General features: G+C 41.7%; 1 protein-coding gene across 1 annotated transcript; it reads right to left on the bottom strand.

Annotated features, from left to right (window-relative positions):
- Positions 1–1,311: 1,311 nt before the first annotated feature.
- On the bottom strand, positions 1,312–9,236 carry Ppp1r15b (protein phosphatase 1 regulatory subunit 15B). Its single transcript, XM_026397175.2, has 2 exons — positions 7,291–9,236; positions 1,312–3,524 (listed from the first exon to the last, which is right to left on the bottom strand). Exons 1-2 carry the CDS (start codon positions 9,208–9,210, stop codon positions 3,303–3,305), a joined length of 2,142 nt encoding a protein of 713 aa, XP_026252960.1. The 5' UTR covers positions 9,211–9,236; the 3' UTR covers positions 1,312–3,302.
- Positions 9,237–13,277: the final 4,041 nt, after the last annotated feature.

The following is a 13,277-nucleotide window of genomic DNA, read 5'->3' as shown; positions in this document are numbered from 1 at the left end:
AAATTCAAAGTTAGCCTTAGCAACTTGGTAAAGCCTTAAGTAACTGTTTCAAAATAAAAAGTAAGGGCTGGGGTTGTGGCTCAGTGGTAAAGCACTTGCCTCACATGTGTGAGGCACTGGTTTGATTCTCAGCACTGCATATGAATAAATGAATAAAATAAAGGTCCATCAACAACTAAAAAACTTTAAAAAAAAAAATAAAAAAGGACTGGGGATGTAGCTCAGTGATAAGTCTCCTAAGTTCAATCTCCAGTATCAACAAACAAAACATCTTGTACTAACCACTCACTTTTTGAAATTGTTTTCTTTCCTCCCAATTCAGAAATATAGCTAACTTTTCTTCATTACCTAGGAAGATCCAAAGTCTTGAATTAAGAATGCTATTATTCCTTAATCCGTTAGTAGGCTTGATGTAATGTGAATGTTTGTATTTTTTCTGGGTAAAAGTTTAGGTTTTTCCTAATGTTACATCACATTCATTTAATTTCATAAATGGGAAAACCCTGTGATTTACCAACTATAAATAACAATGCACAAAACTAAGAAGCAGATGATTTCCCTGTAACTTAGGAGAAATGCTATGCTCCGCCCATCCTGTGACTTTCACTGCTCTGTGAATACTCCATTTATTTGACAGTTTTCTTTGCGGTGGAACTCAAAGCTGGGGTCATTTTAGAATTAAATCTTTTCTCTTTGAAAGGACATTCATACTCTCAGAACTAAATTCTCCCTTTTCATTATTAAAATGGGATCTGCAGTTATGATACTCATCTGTCCACACTTGCCTTCAATGAGCTGAGGTGCAATTTACATGTCACAGAAACTGTCCAACTCTTTTAAGTCCACAGTGTGCCTACAAAAGGATTCAACCCTGAAAATCCTGCTCAGAAATTCCAAAACCAATATACAACATAAAATTGAACCAAAATATCATTTAACATTTTAATAATTGCAAATATATTTATTACAATTTACAGGTTAGTTAAGTTATATACACAAATATAATTTTAGCTATAAAATCCCAACTGGTTACATTTAAATCATATTACATTTAAATTGAAGAAGCCAATTTAGAAGTCTTCTAGTCCCTTAACTTCACCTTCCTTAAATTATATAAAAATAAAATCTGATAGTTTTGATTTCAAGTTACAGAGGAAGAGGTGTCATTATCACATTTTGTCACTCAGAAATGGAAATTTTACCTGTCTGTACAAAGTCTTTCACATGCTACATTGACACGTAAAGCACCATTACAAGACTTTAATGTATAAAACATTGAGTTAAAACCTCCTAGGATTTTAAGATTGGGGGAAGGGCTTATTTACTTTACCCTCTAGGAACGGGATGAAATTGACTTGAATTTTTTCTCCTCCAGGTCAATATTAAAATGGTCCCTTCTGTCCTACTTGTCACCATCCGTTCCTTCCTGAAGGAGGATAGTAAATGGGAGAATTCTTAACCAAGCTCTTACTCTTTGACAGTAAGGGCACAATCCCAAGGAAACAATTTTCCAAAGTCCAATGAATGTAAAGATGTCCCATCAAATATGCAGAGTACTAGATTTCGGAAACACAAAACACAACCCAGTGGCTGAACAACAGCATGGTTTAGTCAAAAGAATGTCTAGGCATTGTCACCAAGTCTAGGCAAATGGTGCCTGCTTCCCAACAGACAGCTGGTATCTGAAACCAGCCTGTTCTCATGGTGTTTATTATACTGGACTCTGTAAATGCATCTCCCAGGATCACAACTAAAACGGACGTGCACAGAACACACAGAATAAGGGCTCTGCAAAAATGGGACCAACTTTTATGGTGATGCGCTCTCAGTGTGTGTATGAATGAAGAGATATATATATCAACACTGGAGGCAATTCTTAGAGCAAACCAGATAGAAATAAATTAATAACCAGGTAGATTATAAACTGAGGTAGTAACCCAGCAAGCACTTCTGTTGAAAAATTCATCCTCACACTGAAGTAAGTTCAAAATTAAGCAATCTTCTGTTCTACTTACATTACATTTTGCCTTTACCTGCGGTGAGAGGCACGTGGCAGAAAAATAGACCATTCAAGAGTAGGTTCATATTCCTTCAGCCTAACAGATGCACACCATGTAAAGCCAACCAATCAACATCAAGACTTCAAAAGTAAACTTTGGGCTAAAGATATTAAGACTTTCTAGATGTTAAATCTATAGTTATGCTTTTGGGAAAGTATAGGCTAACCATTGCTTCTCTCATTATTAAAATAGTAGAAAATAATAAACCTGGATATAAACTGAAGTTTATATATTTTTTACTTCAAACTTGAAAATTCAGAACTGCCCAGTTCCAAGTTTTTACAGTGTCACCCTGACAGGTTTTTAAAGTGACAGTGCTGAGGCATTATATTAACACTGGATTTCTGTTGACAGTATAATATACAACAAAACCAAATTACTGAGACGTCTTTTATCTTCCTCCTAGGAAAATTCTTGGCTTTTAAGTTTAAAAAATAAAATAAATTCTTATAATGTGATTACTTTCTAGAACATTTAACAGTCTATACCTGTTGAAAGATACAAAGGACCACATTCAACTGGGACCTACAATAACATATTCAGATCCCTCTCCAAAGAACATTTTACGCAGAAATCAAATATATTAAATGTTAAAATTTGGCAGAAAGATGTAGCTTTCCAAAGTAGCAGAGAGTACCGCATGCACACATTCTGTGGCAGTCTTTGGAAATATCTCAAGTAGAACTTGGAAAAAAAAAAAAAACATGTTTTCTACCAGTCATTTGAAAGGGTGGAAACAAAATAATGTACTTTCTGAAAAAAGATAATGTAGTTTTAAGTTGATAACATACACAAGATTATTATTTTTAGCCATAAGGCAGACAGGCCAAATCACTGAAATAAAAAAGTACAGAAAAACAGCAAAGCCCATTAATTTCAGATGTTGGGGGGGGGGCGGACAAGAAGCATACATAATTTAAAATAGAACTGAAAATGAGCTCTAAGCCCTATAAATATTGTTTCCCAAGAAAATAAGTTTTGAAAGTGCAAAATTATAATTCAAAGGTCCCCTTTTCACCTCAAGCAAAGAATGTTAAAAACACATTCAACAAAATCAAAAAAGGAAGATTAAAAATCACACATCCTTCATTATCAGGGCTGACTTAAACCTGCACATTTCTAAGTGGGATATGTTGGGAAAAATTTTTAAAAAGTCAAAAGACAGCTGCCAGTATTTGTGTTAAACAGAAACCTCTCAAGTAAGAGGTAGTGTATGCTAGGGCTACGGGCTGTCAGCTCATCTTAACGTTCCTCAGAAACAGTAAGTCTTTTGAAGCATGTTTCCTGGAGTCTATTAAACATTCTTTCTCTGTGCTCAAATGTCAAGCAATATCCAATAGCATCTTCTGTTTCTTGAATTCGTTTCTGGAACCTGCATCCATCCCTTGCAAATTCTTCCCATGGTCCTTTGCGATCCTCATCACCACTTATATAATACTCCGTAACTTCTTCAAGGAAGGTTACCTATAAAGACAAAGACTAATTTTAACAACCCTTCAGGATCTTAAAATCAGCACTGAGAGCAATAACCCTTTATGCTACTACTACTTTGTTAAAAAAAAAAATTTTTTTTAAGTTGTTGATAGACCTTTATTTTTTTAAATTTATGTGGTGCTGAGAATCAAACCTAGTGCCTCGCACATGCTAGACAAGTGTGCTACTGCTAAGCCCCAGCCCCAGCTACTTCTTTCTTAAGTCCAAGTATCTTAAATCACCTGAAATTTAAAAAAAAAGGACACTGTTTTGTTTGGACAAAACAGTGACCAAATGCCCTGAAATTTTCAACTGTCTTTCATATAACTATAGACATCACACAGTCTCCTCAACCTCAGTCCTTGGCTTTTAGTGCCAAGACAATAAATCCAGATGGTGAACTGAAACTTTTTTGCTATTATTAATTCCTGCTATTCTCTAATCCTTAGGGAAATACATACAGTTCTATAATATTTTTCCCCCACAATGTCAATGTATTTTAGAAAACAACCACTATATCCCTGGAAGGCAATGGCTTTATCATAGCAAAGGCTTTAACAAGATTTGTTTATTTCTACTTCATTTTTCCTTATTTAAAAGAAAATCACTTTCCAGTGCTTTCCAATTTTTGAATCATCAGTATTTTTATTACTTTTGTAATCAGAATACTGAAAATTATTTAGTAAACAAAATACAGCAAAATTAGTACTTTTACTAGTACTAATTAGTACTTTAAGTTTGAATTACTATGAAAGACTTTGTAGTTAAGATTTTAAAATACCCTCTTTGTATTCAGTATACTATCACTATATTTTCAGGTAAGTGTCCCTTATCTGAACTATTTGGGACCAGAGATGTTTCAGATTTCAGAATTTTTTTGGATTTTGGAATATTTACATAAAGTTTACTTGGTTGAGTGTCCTAATCCAAAAATCTGAAATCTAAAATACTCCAAAATCCAAAAGTTCCTGAGTATGATGTTGCCACTTCAAAGTTTTAGATTTTGAGTTTTCAGATTAGGGAGGCACAACCTGTACATGAAATTGTGACTATTATAATATACATGATGACATGTAATAAGTAACAGTCCCTACTCATTATTAGTAATTTCTACTTAATCTCCACTTACTTTTTATAAAGAAGTTTCTTTTGGGGCTGGGGTGCAGCACAGTGGTACGAAGCACTTGCCTATCATGCACGAGGCCCTAGCTCCGCTCCCCAGTACCACAAAATAAATAAATAAATAAAAAGTCAAATGGCATTCTAATACCTGATCCTTTGTGGTGTATGACATGATTTAAAAAGAAAAAAAGTTTCTTTTTAAGATAGTAAACTCCATGGGCTGTGGTTGTGGCTCAGTGGTAGAGTGCTCACCTAGCACGAGTAAGGCACTGGATTGGATCCTCAGCACCACATGAAATACAGATACTGTGTCCAATAATAAAAATAATTATTTTTTTTAAAAGATAGCAAACTCCAAAGATAAATACTTGCTTTAAAGTATGTTTAACAGTTACATCAGCTAGTCCCACTGAGGACTACTACTTTCGTTCCCTTTACATCAGGCCGAGAAATGCCCCCGAGGACAATTAGTTGTGTGTAACATCTTACTAGTTATTGCATTCTAGTCGTTACTCATTCATTGTGTCACTAAGATAAATAACAAGCACTTTATACTGTTTAGCTCTTTTCTAAGAACTTTACAATTTTTATCTTATTTAACTCTCACATCAACCCTACAGATATATGGACTAATATCAACCTCTCTTTTTCTGTTTGTACAATGGGGATAACTAACATGTCCATATCACACAGCATTTAGGTGGTATAATCAGAATTCAAACACTAACTGTCTGGCTCCACAATCTGCACTATTTTGCCAGGCATGAGGTATTTATTTTAAACTTCTAGATCTGAAGGACATCTTTGAAGAATCAGGCACTATCCATTATTCCCATATACTAAAGAATGGCAGGTAGTCAAAGACTGCCAAATAATTTTATCATACTTAGACATTATCTTTTATAAGTTTTGCATCTAGTTCATAATCAACAGTCTTACATCCATTTACTCATTTAATTTTACTGAAGCTAAAATGAGATTGACTGGAGCCATTCAAAGGCAAGGCAATGAATTCTGAGTTTTCTTTATTCATCTCATTGAAATTTTGCAAAAACTTGGGCTGGGGACATAGAGCTCATTCTTGGGCTGCAGGAGACCTTGGGTTGGGTTCCCAGCACCACAAAACAATAAATCTTGCAATATTTGTAAACATTTATTATTATTATTACCATCAAGATAAGTAAGTAGGTCAAGGCCTTTGAGTCAAGTAACTTCCCAGGTCTGGCTGTCTCCCCAAATCTCTTGGCCCTAAACCAGATAGGAGTGGAGCACACACAGGTCTCCAGATGCAAAGTTCTCATCCCACTGCCCCACTCTGCTTCTTTCTTTATGTTGTAGTGCTGGGGACCCATCCCAGAGCCTCATGCATGCCAAGCAAATTGCTCTCCCACTGAGTCACATCCCCAGCCACCCCATGACCACTTTCTTTCTTGCCTGTTCACTCTAAATTGCTCATTTTTGCCAGAGAGGCCTTGGAAGAATAAAGAAAAAGCCCTTTTATCAAGTCACAAAGTATGAACTCAAATTTTATTTTAGAGGTACTAAGGATTGAACCCAGGGTTACTCTACCACTGAGCTAAATCCCCAGCCCTTTATACTTACTTGCAATCCTCCTGCCTCAGTCTCCCAAGTAACTGGGTTACAGTGCCACTGTGCCTAGATAAAATTTAACTTTTAATATGACTTACTCTGCTTCTACAAATTAAGACTACTAGGGCTGGGATTGTGGTTTAGCGGTACAGCACTCCCCTAGCATGTGTGCAGCACTGGGTTCGATCCTCAGCACCACATATAAATAAATAAATAAATAGATAGATAGATAAATAAATAAAGGTATTGTGTCCAACTACAACTAAAAAAATATTTAAAAAAAATTAAGACTACTACCATTTAAAGATATTTTCAGCTGGGCACATTACCACAAGCCTGTAATCCCAGTGGCTCTGAAGGCTGAGGCAGGAGGATTGCAAGGTCAAGACCAGCCTCAGCAATTTAGCAAGGCCCTAAGCAACTTAGCAAGACCCCGTCTCAAAAGCCAGGGCTAACTAGTATTTCATTCTTAAGGAAAAAGACAGTATACTTCCTGTATTGTTTTTAAACCATCAAAAAGTTTGATACTAAAATTAGTGTTTTCTTTACTGGCAAACAACCAGATACATCTGACTTGCTAAATGTTATCATCCCTCCAGACTCTAACGGACAGGAATGAAAACACTGTTGTCATGCAAATGAATTAAGCATCTGCAAACAAAATACCACAAATAAATCCATTTTAAACCTCTATGGCTATATTAGGACCTTCTCAATTTCTAGAAATTTAATCATATATACACAAGGTTTAATATTTCTGTTCCCTAAGAGAGTAAAAAGTTGGAAGAGTCCAGAGCCACAAATCCAAATGAAAATGTTTGCCTAACTGCTAACATTTACATACTGGCATCTTCCTTTTAAACGGGAACAGTTCTCTACACAGGAGGGGAAGTGGGATCATTTGAAAATTTCTCACTCCAAGGCTATGAGCTTAGAGGCCTTCCTCAAAAATATGTACAACTATGCCTAAAAAAAGTAAATTGTGCTGCTACATTGAACTATATCCAAACCAGACAAATTATCAGACATGTTAAAAATAACAAACCTTTTTTCTTTTGATATGCATGTGTCTCTCTCCAGAAGGAACCGCACACTGTCCCAGGTCTGGACAATCATTTTCTTGGCCCCCCAACAGTTGCACCTTACAAGAAAGTAAGGTGTGACACTCAGAAATGGCCACCATGGACTTGGATGAGCTCTGGGGACCCTGACAGCCTTTCCATTTTTTCCCTGATGTTCGAAAAGGAGCCTTAAAATTCAAAGGGTTGTAGGGATCATCAGAATTACAGAAAGAGTTCCACAGTTGCAGGTTTTCTGCCTCATCTGCACTAGATTCCCAATCATCTTCCTCCCCAGAATTAAGGTCAGATGTCTCAGGAAGGATTTCAGACTGGGGACAATTCCCAACATCAGACTTGTCAGACAAATCCCTCCTTGAATCAGAATGGTCTCCAGGAACAACTCTGGCAGCAGTCTGAAGTGTTGCTGTAAAGTTTTGGGGATTATAAGGATCTACACTGTAGAAAGAGTTCCAAAGGTGAAGCCCTTCAGAGTCTTGTTCAAAGTCTGATTCTGACAGTGAGCCATCACTATCAAAACCATCATCCTCAGCTTCCTCCTCCCAATCCTCACCTTCTGAATCTGAACTTGTTTCTGAATCACTGGATGCACCTCCCAAAATGTAATCTATCAATTTGTTATTACAAGCTGGTCTGGCAGAAATGGGAAGATCATCTTCTATGTCTGAGGAATCAACCACACTGACTTGGTCCTCTTCAGGCTCTCTTTCCTCAGGTACCTCACAAGACGGACAGCTTCCAGAAGGGTTTTGCTTTTCCAAGCCAAGTGGGACCTCTTTAGTCAACAATTCTATTTTTTCCTCCCTGGGCTCCTGGGTGGTTCCAGGAATGGCTTGCTCAAGGGGAACAGGCTGTGTAGGATTATCCGTGCGGTGGTTCAGATCCAATCGGAGAAGGTTGTGTTCCTCCTCCAGGCTGTGGTAGCCATTATCTTGGTCAGGGGAGGGTAACTCTTGGCCCTTGTTAGCTTGCTGAAGGAACTCCAGCCGTTTCATACGAAGGTGCTGGATTTCAGGCAAGCCTTCTCTAGAAAGAGGTGGACAGCCCTGCCAGGAAGCTGCGGAGATCTCTGCACGCAGTGGCTGGGGATGACAATGATCCTCAAAAAGGCAGCTGCTCTCTGGGGTTAATGCCTGGAAATCAACCAGCTCGCCACTTCCAGCGCTGTTCTGACAGCCGAGCTCTAGCCGGGGAAAACAGTCATGGTAGATGGGGTTCAGCACATAGGAGACGACGTTAAAATTGCCTAAGCGCTGAACGCTTAGAGACCCGGAGGGCGCAGAGCCAGGTTCTCGGTCAGGGAACAGACGGGCTTGAAGGCTACCTGGCAACAGCTCCACTCCCCATAGCTGCTGCTCCAGGAGAAATGCGTGTGCTGCAGGGTCCAAAGTCTTTCCCTGGGCTTTAAGCTCCAATTCTAGGTCTGAGGACGTGCACTGCCAGAGGATCCCCTCCTCTAGCCAATCAAGGGAACTGGCAACCGTGCTGTCCGACGGGTCCAGCCGGAGCGAACTCAAAGTTTTCTGCCCTGCGGGGGCAGCTGTTGCCTCTCGTCCCCTCAAGGCTCTCAGGGCGCTGTAGCCTCCGGCGAAATCTAGCCATCTGGTCGGAATTATGCCACTGAAAAGCTGGATCCAAATCAGCAACTTCTGAAGCAAGCTGGGGAGCGGTGACAGGAGCGGGGAAAACAGCTTCGCCCAGTAGCTGGTCCGAGCCTCGGGCTGGGAAGTGGAAGGTAGTGTGGGCTCCCCGGAGTTTTCAGGAGCAGGACGTACCGGGAACTTGGAAAAGCCTACTTGCGATCGCCGAGGAAAGAAGGGCAGCCGGAACCAGGAGCCGGCCGGAGGGGCCGACTGTTTCCGCCATCCATGTGTCGCCGGCTCCATCTTCTTTTTCTTGGCAGTCTCTCGGGCAGACGGCGGAGCTCAGCGGCTACGGGTCGGACGGGACTCGGGAGGAGGCCTAGACAGCCTTGGCGGCGCCCAGCGGCGGAGTCGGGGCTCCAGGCCGATCCCAGCGCCAGCAGAAGAGCCACAGAGGGCAGCGGCTTCGGCAACGGGCGACAGACCACCGAGCGGGGCGGCTCACGCAGGAGGCGACGACTGAGGCGACATCCATCCTGGCGGGGAAGGAGGCGTCCTAGTCCGCGCGAGGCCTCTCCACCATAGATAGGAGCCCTCCCGTGGCGGCGACTTCCTCGGAGACGCGGACCTCTGCAAAGCCCCGAGACCGCGAGACACCGGAAGGGCTGGGTTGGCTGGCCGGCGCGAGTAGAAGCGAAGCCCAAGATGGCCGCAGGGCCGGCGCCAAAGCAGTAGAGCCAGAAACCACCGGATAAGACGAAGGACGGCCGGCGTCTACGCCACCAGCCCCACGCCTCCCGACGTCATTTGCAGAGCCCTGGGGGTGGGGGCGAGCCTTTCCTCACACTTCCGCGTGGCAGAAGATTGGTCTCGCCAGAGGTCCCTGTCGGCTTCCTTACTCTGGGTAAAGCAGCTCGCACGCGGGAGGTTGCATCAGCCTGGCGCAGGCCGTACGCATGCGCGGCGAATCGCCGCGGTCTCCTAGGAGACCGCGCCCTCCGCCCCCTGGGTTAAAGGCTAGGTTCGCAAAGGTCGGAGGGTTAGAGATAACCGGGGAATCCACGGATCCCTTTTACGTGCTCTGCACACGGAGGGGGAGGTGTAAACACTCAATTTAGGCTTACGCATATTGGATTCAAGGCTATCAGAACGTTTTAGCCGTGGGGCACATGCCTATAATCCCAGCAAGATGAGGAGGCTGAAGCAGGAGGATCACAAGTTCAAGGGCAGCCTCAGCAATTTAGGGAGACCCTGTATCAAAATAGAATTTTAAAAGAGCTGGGGATGTGACTCAATGATTAAGCACCCCTGGGTTCAGTTGTTGAGTGCTAAATACCATCACCCCGAGATCTGAATGAGTTGGGCAATGCTGTATTGGACAAACACAGGTTTGGTGGGTGCTGACACACAAAACATCTGGAGTGAATAATAGGAGTGAAAAACGACTCATTCTTATGCATTTCTGTCCCCAAAGGGCTTCTAAGTTCTACTTGATGTTGCCTGATATCTAGGTTTGAGACCTTTCAACATCCAATTGGCATCATAACCCACGCCAAAAGAAAACTCAGGTGCCTCCCTGTTAGACTATTGTTACAGTGCAAACCGAATTCACAGTGGTGGGAAGAGACTTAGTCCCCCAAACTGTTTACTTTTTTTTTTTGCTTCCCAGCAGGCAACATTTTTCTTTTTTACTGAGGATTGAACTCATTGAGTCACATCCCCAGCTCTTTTTAAATTCTATTTTGATACAGGGTCTTCCTAAATTGCTGAGGCTGGCGATGAACTTGTGCTCCTCCTGCTTCAGCCTCCTCAGCTGCTGGGATTATAGGCGTGCCCTGTGGCAGCCCTGAAGGGTTGAAGTCCAGGGCCTATTATAGAGGGACTAGTAATTATGAGAACTAGGGCCTGCAGCAAGATCTTTTGTGGGCCAAGGGCAGGCCCACTGCTGCTCTTGCAGAAATCCGCTTCCGCAATTTCCTCTGGGGTCAGGTCTCCCTAGCGGACTATCATGGAAAGGAAGAGTAAATGAAGCAGGATTTATTTAAGCCAGAAGAGATAGAACTGCCACCATGAGGGAGAGGGGGCCAGAGAGCCGAATAACCCATATTGGTGTGCAAGTTTAGGAGTTTATGTATGTTTCTAGGTAGAGCATGGAGCGAAATGGATGTAAAATAGGCATTGAAAAAGTATCAAGGGTGTATCTCCTCCTTTCCATCTTCACCTGTGGGACAAAGGAGTTGGCTGGAAGTGTTCCCGCAGGTGAGCCTCCACAGGTGCATCTCAAGGTCTTTTACATTGGAAATAGGCCTTGCTGCTGCTCATTAACATAGCTATAGGTTAACCTCCAGGTGTGGTTCCTGTGTTCGAGTAAGAATGACCATTGAGGGCTGGGGCTATAGTTCTGTGGTAGAGCACTTATTCGATCCTCAGCACTACATAAAAATAAATAAATGAATAAAGATATTGTGTCCATCCACAACTTAAAAAAAAAAGGCCATTGATATTCTTGTTCATTTTATTTTATTTTGTGGGGGGTGTACCGGGGATTGAACTCAGGGGCACTCGACCACTGAGCCACATCCAAGCCCTATTTTGTATTTTATTTAGAGACAGGATCTCGCTAAGTTGCTTACTGCCTCACTGGCTTTGAACTCTGGATCCTTGTACCTCAGCAGCCAAAGACGCTGGGATTACTGGCAAGTGCCACCGCGCCCGGCCGACCAGTGACATTCTGATTCATTGCTGTATTGGGCTTTTTGAAGGAAGAGCTACTTCTTTCTACGAAGCAAAAAGGCCCTCAGTTTCTATTGTTTATCCTTATTATTATCCATATCTGAAAATAGATAGTTTCTCAATCCTAAAATCTGTAGAAAAATGTATCAATGATAGGAGTCAGTTTACATAATAGAAAAACAATCCAAGTATGTGAATTAATTGCTGGAAACCTCTGTGCCTTTTGTTGTAAACTGAGGCTAATGCAGTAAGTAATTCAGGAATTGGTAAGAGAACTATATTCCTAATCCAGTGCCTAGCCCAGATAGAGTAGCAGCACAAACATTAGCTAATGTTCTGGTGGTGTTCTACTTGACAATCTTCAATTGTTTCCCATTGCCTGAAGAAGAAAGACTCTATTCAGCTTGTCCCTCCAGGGTACTCCTCCAGCCTCCTCTTCCCTTTCTTTTCTTCCTGCATGTTATGCTCTAGAACACTGGACTTATCAGTGCTCCTGATTTCATGTCTTTCCTGGAACTGTTTCTAAGCCAGGAAAGCCCTCACCTTGTTTTCTTATACCTACTCCTGCTTCAAGGTCCAACTCATATGTCAACATCTGCTTGAAGCCTTTGCTGACCTTCCAGGCGGAATTAATTGATCACTCCCAGCACATATACTATTACATTTTTAGAGAATTTAACACATTGCAGGGGGCTGGGGATGTGGCTCAAGCGGTAGCGCGCTCGCCTGGCATGCGTGCGGCCCGGGTTCGATCCTCAGCACCACATACCAACAAAGATGTTGTGTCCACCGAGAACTAAAAAAAAAAAAATATTAAAAAAAAAATTCTCTCTCACTCTCCTCTCTCACTCTCTCTTTAAAAAAAAAAAAAAAAAAAAACACACACACACATTGCAGTCTATATCCCTATAAATGTTCACTCCTGCAGGTTCCTGAGCAACTTGAGGGCTGTATCCTAATATCTTTGGTTCCTAAAGTATGGTTTACATGTTAGGTAGCAGCTAGCCATGAGCAATGAAACGCATGGCGAGGTCAAGAGCGTTCTTTAAATTATTTGAGGGTCTTCTTTAAACTACTTCCAAAGTAGATGAGAAAGCAAAGGGTTAGAGTTAATTTGTAGAAAATAAACAGAAGCAAAGGAGCTAACTGGAAATCACATCAAGAGAAAAAGATTAATGGGACTGACTCTTGACAGGGTCCACTGAGGTGGATGTGAAGTTAGGAATATGGCCATAAGTGTCTCTGATTGTCTGGGAAGGAAGATTCCTTTAGTAGCACTGGGCACTAAGGTAACTCCTGACCAGTTACTGACCCCAGTGACCACATTACCATTTAGGTTAAGCCCCCCCTAAATAGGAAGGCCATCATGACAATTCTGGAGAGTGGACCAACTAAGGTCCACCACCCCATGTGAAGTAGGAGTTGAACACCTGATTGGCAAAGAGTACAGAAGGTGGTCCCCAGCTCTCCTGGTAATCAGCAAACAGTAATAAAATTGGAGACAGGCTGTTCTCTGCTCTGAGACAGCCCACCCTCTCTGTCTTGAGAGTGCTCTCTGCTTGAGCCTCACTTTGCTTTTACTTTCCGTTCACTCACTTTTACTTTCCGTTCACTCACTTTTACTTATAATAAAGTTC

Source organism: Urocitellus parryii, chromosome 9, assembly GCF_045843805.1.
Source record: "Urocitellus parryii isolate mUroPar1 chromosome 9, mUroPar1.hap1, whole genome shotgun sequence".
Lineage (NCBI taxonomy): Eukaryota > Metazoa > Chordata > Mammalia > Rodentia > Sciuridae > Urocitellus > Urocitellus parryii.
The sequence above is the reverse complement of the archived record's forward strand: the minus strand, read 5'-3'. Positions and strand labels throughout refer to the sequence as shown.

What these genes read in the sequence shown, in the direction of transcription:
- Ppp1r15b (XM_026397175.2), bottom strand. Translation starts at nt 9,210, where the DNA reads ATGGAGCCGGCGACACATGGATGGCGGAAACAGTCGGCCCCTCCGGCC. An exon ending in TGCATATCAAAAGAAAAAAG is followed by an intron (nt 3,525 to 7,290) that starts GTTTGTTATTTT and finishes TTGTCTTTATAG; the next exon opens with GTAACCTTCCTTGAAGAAGT.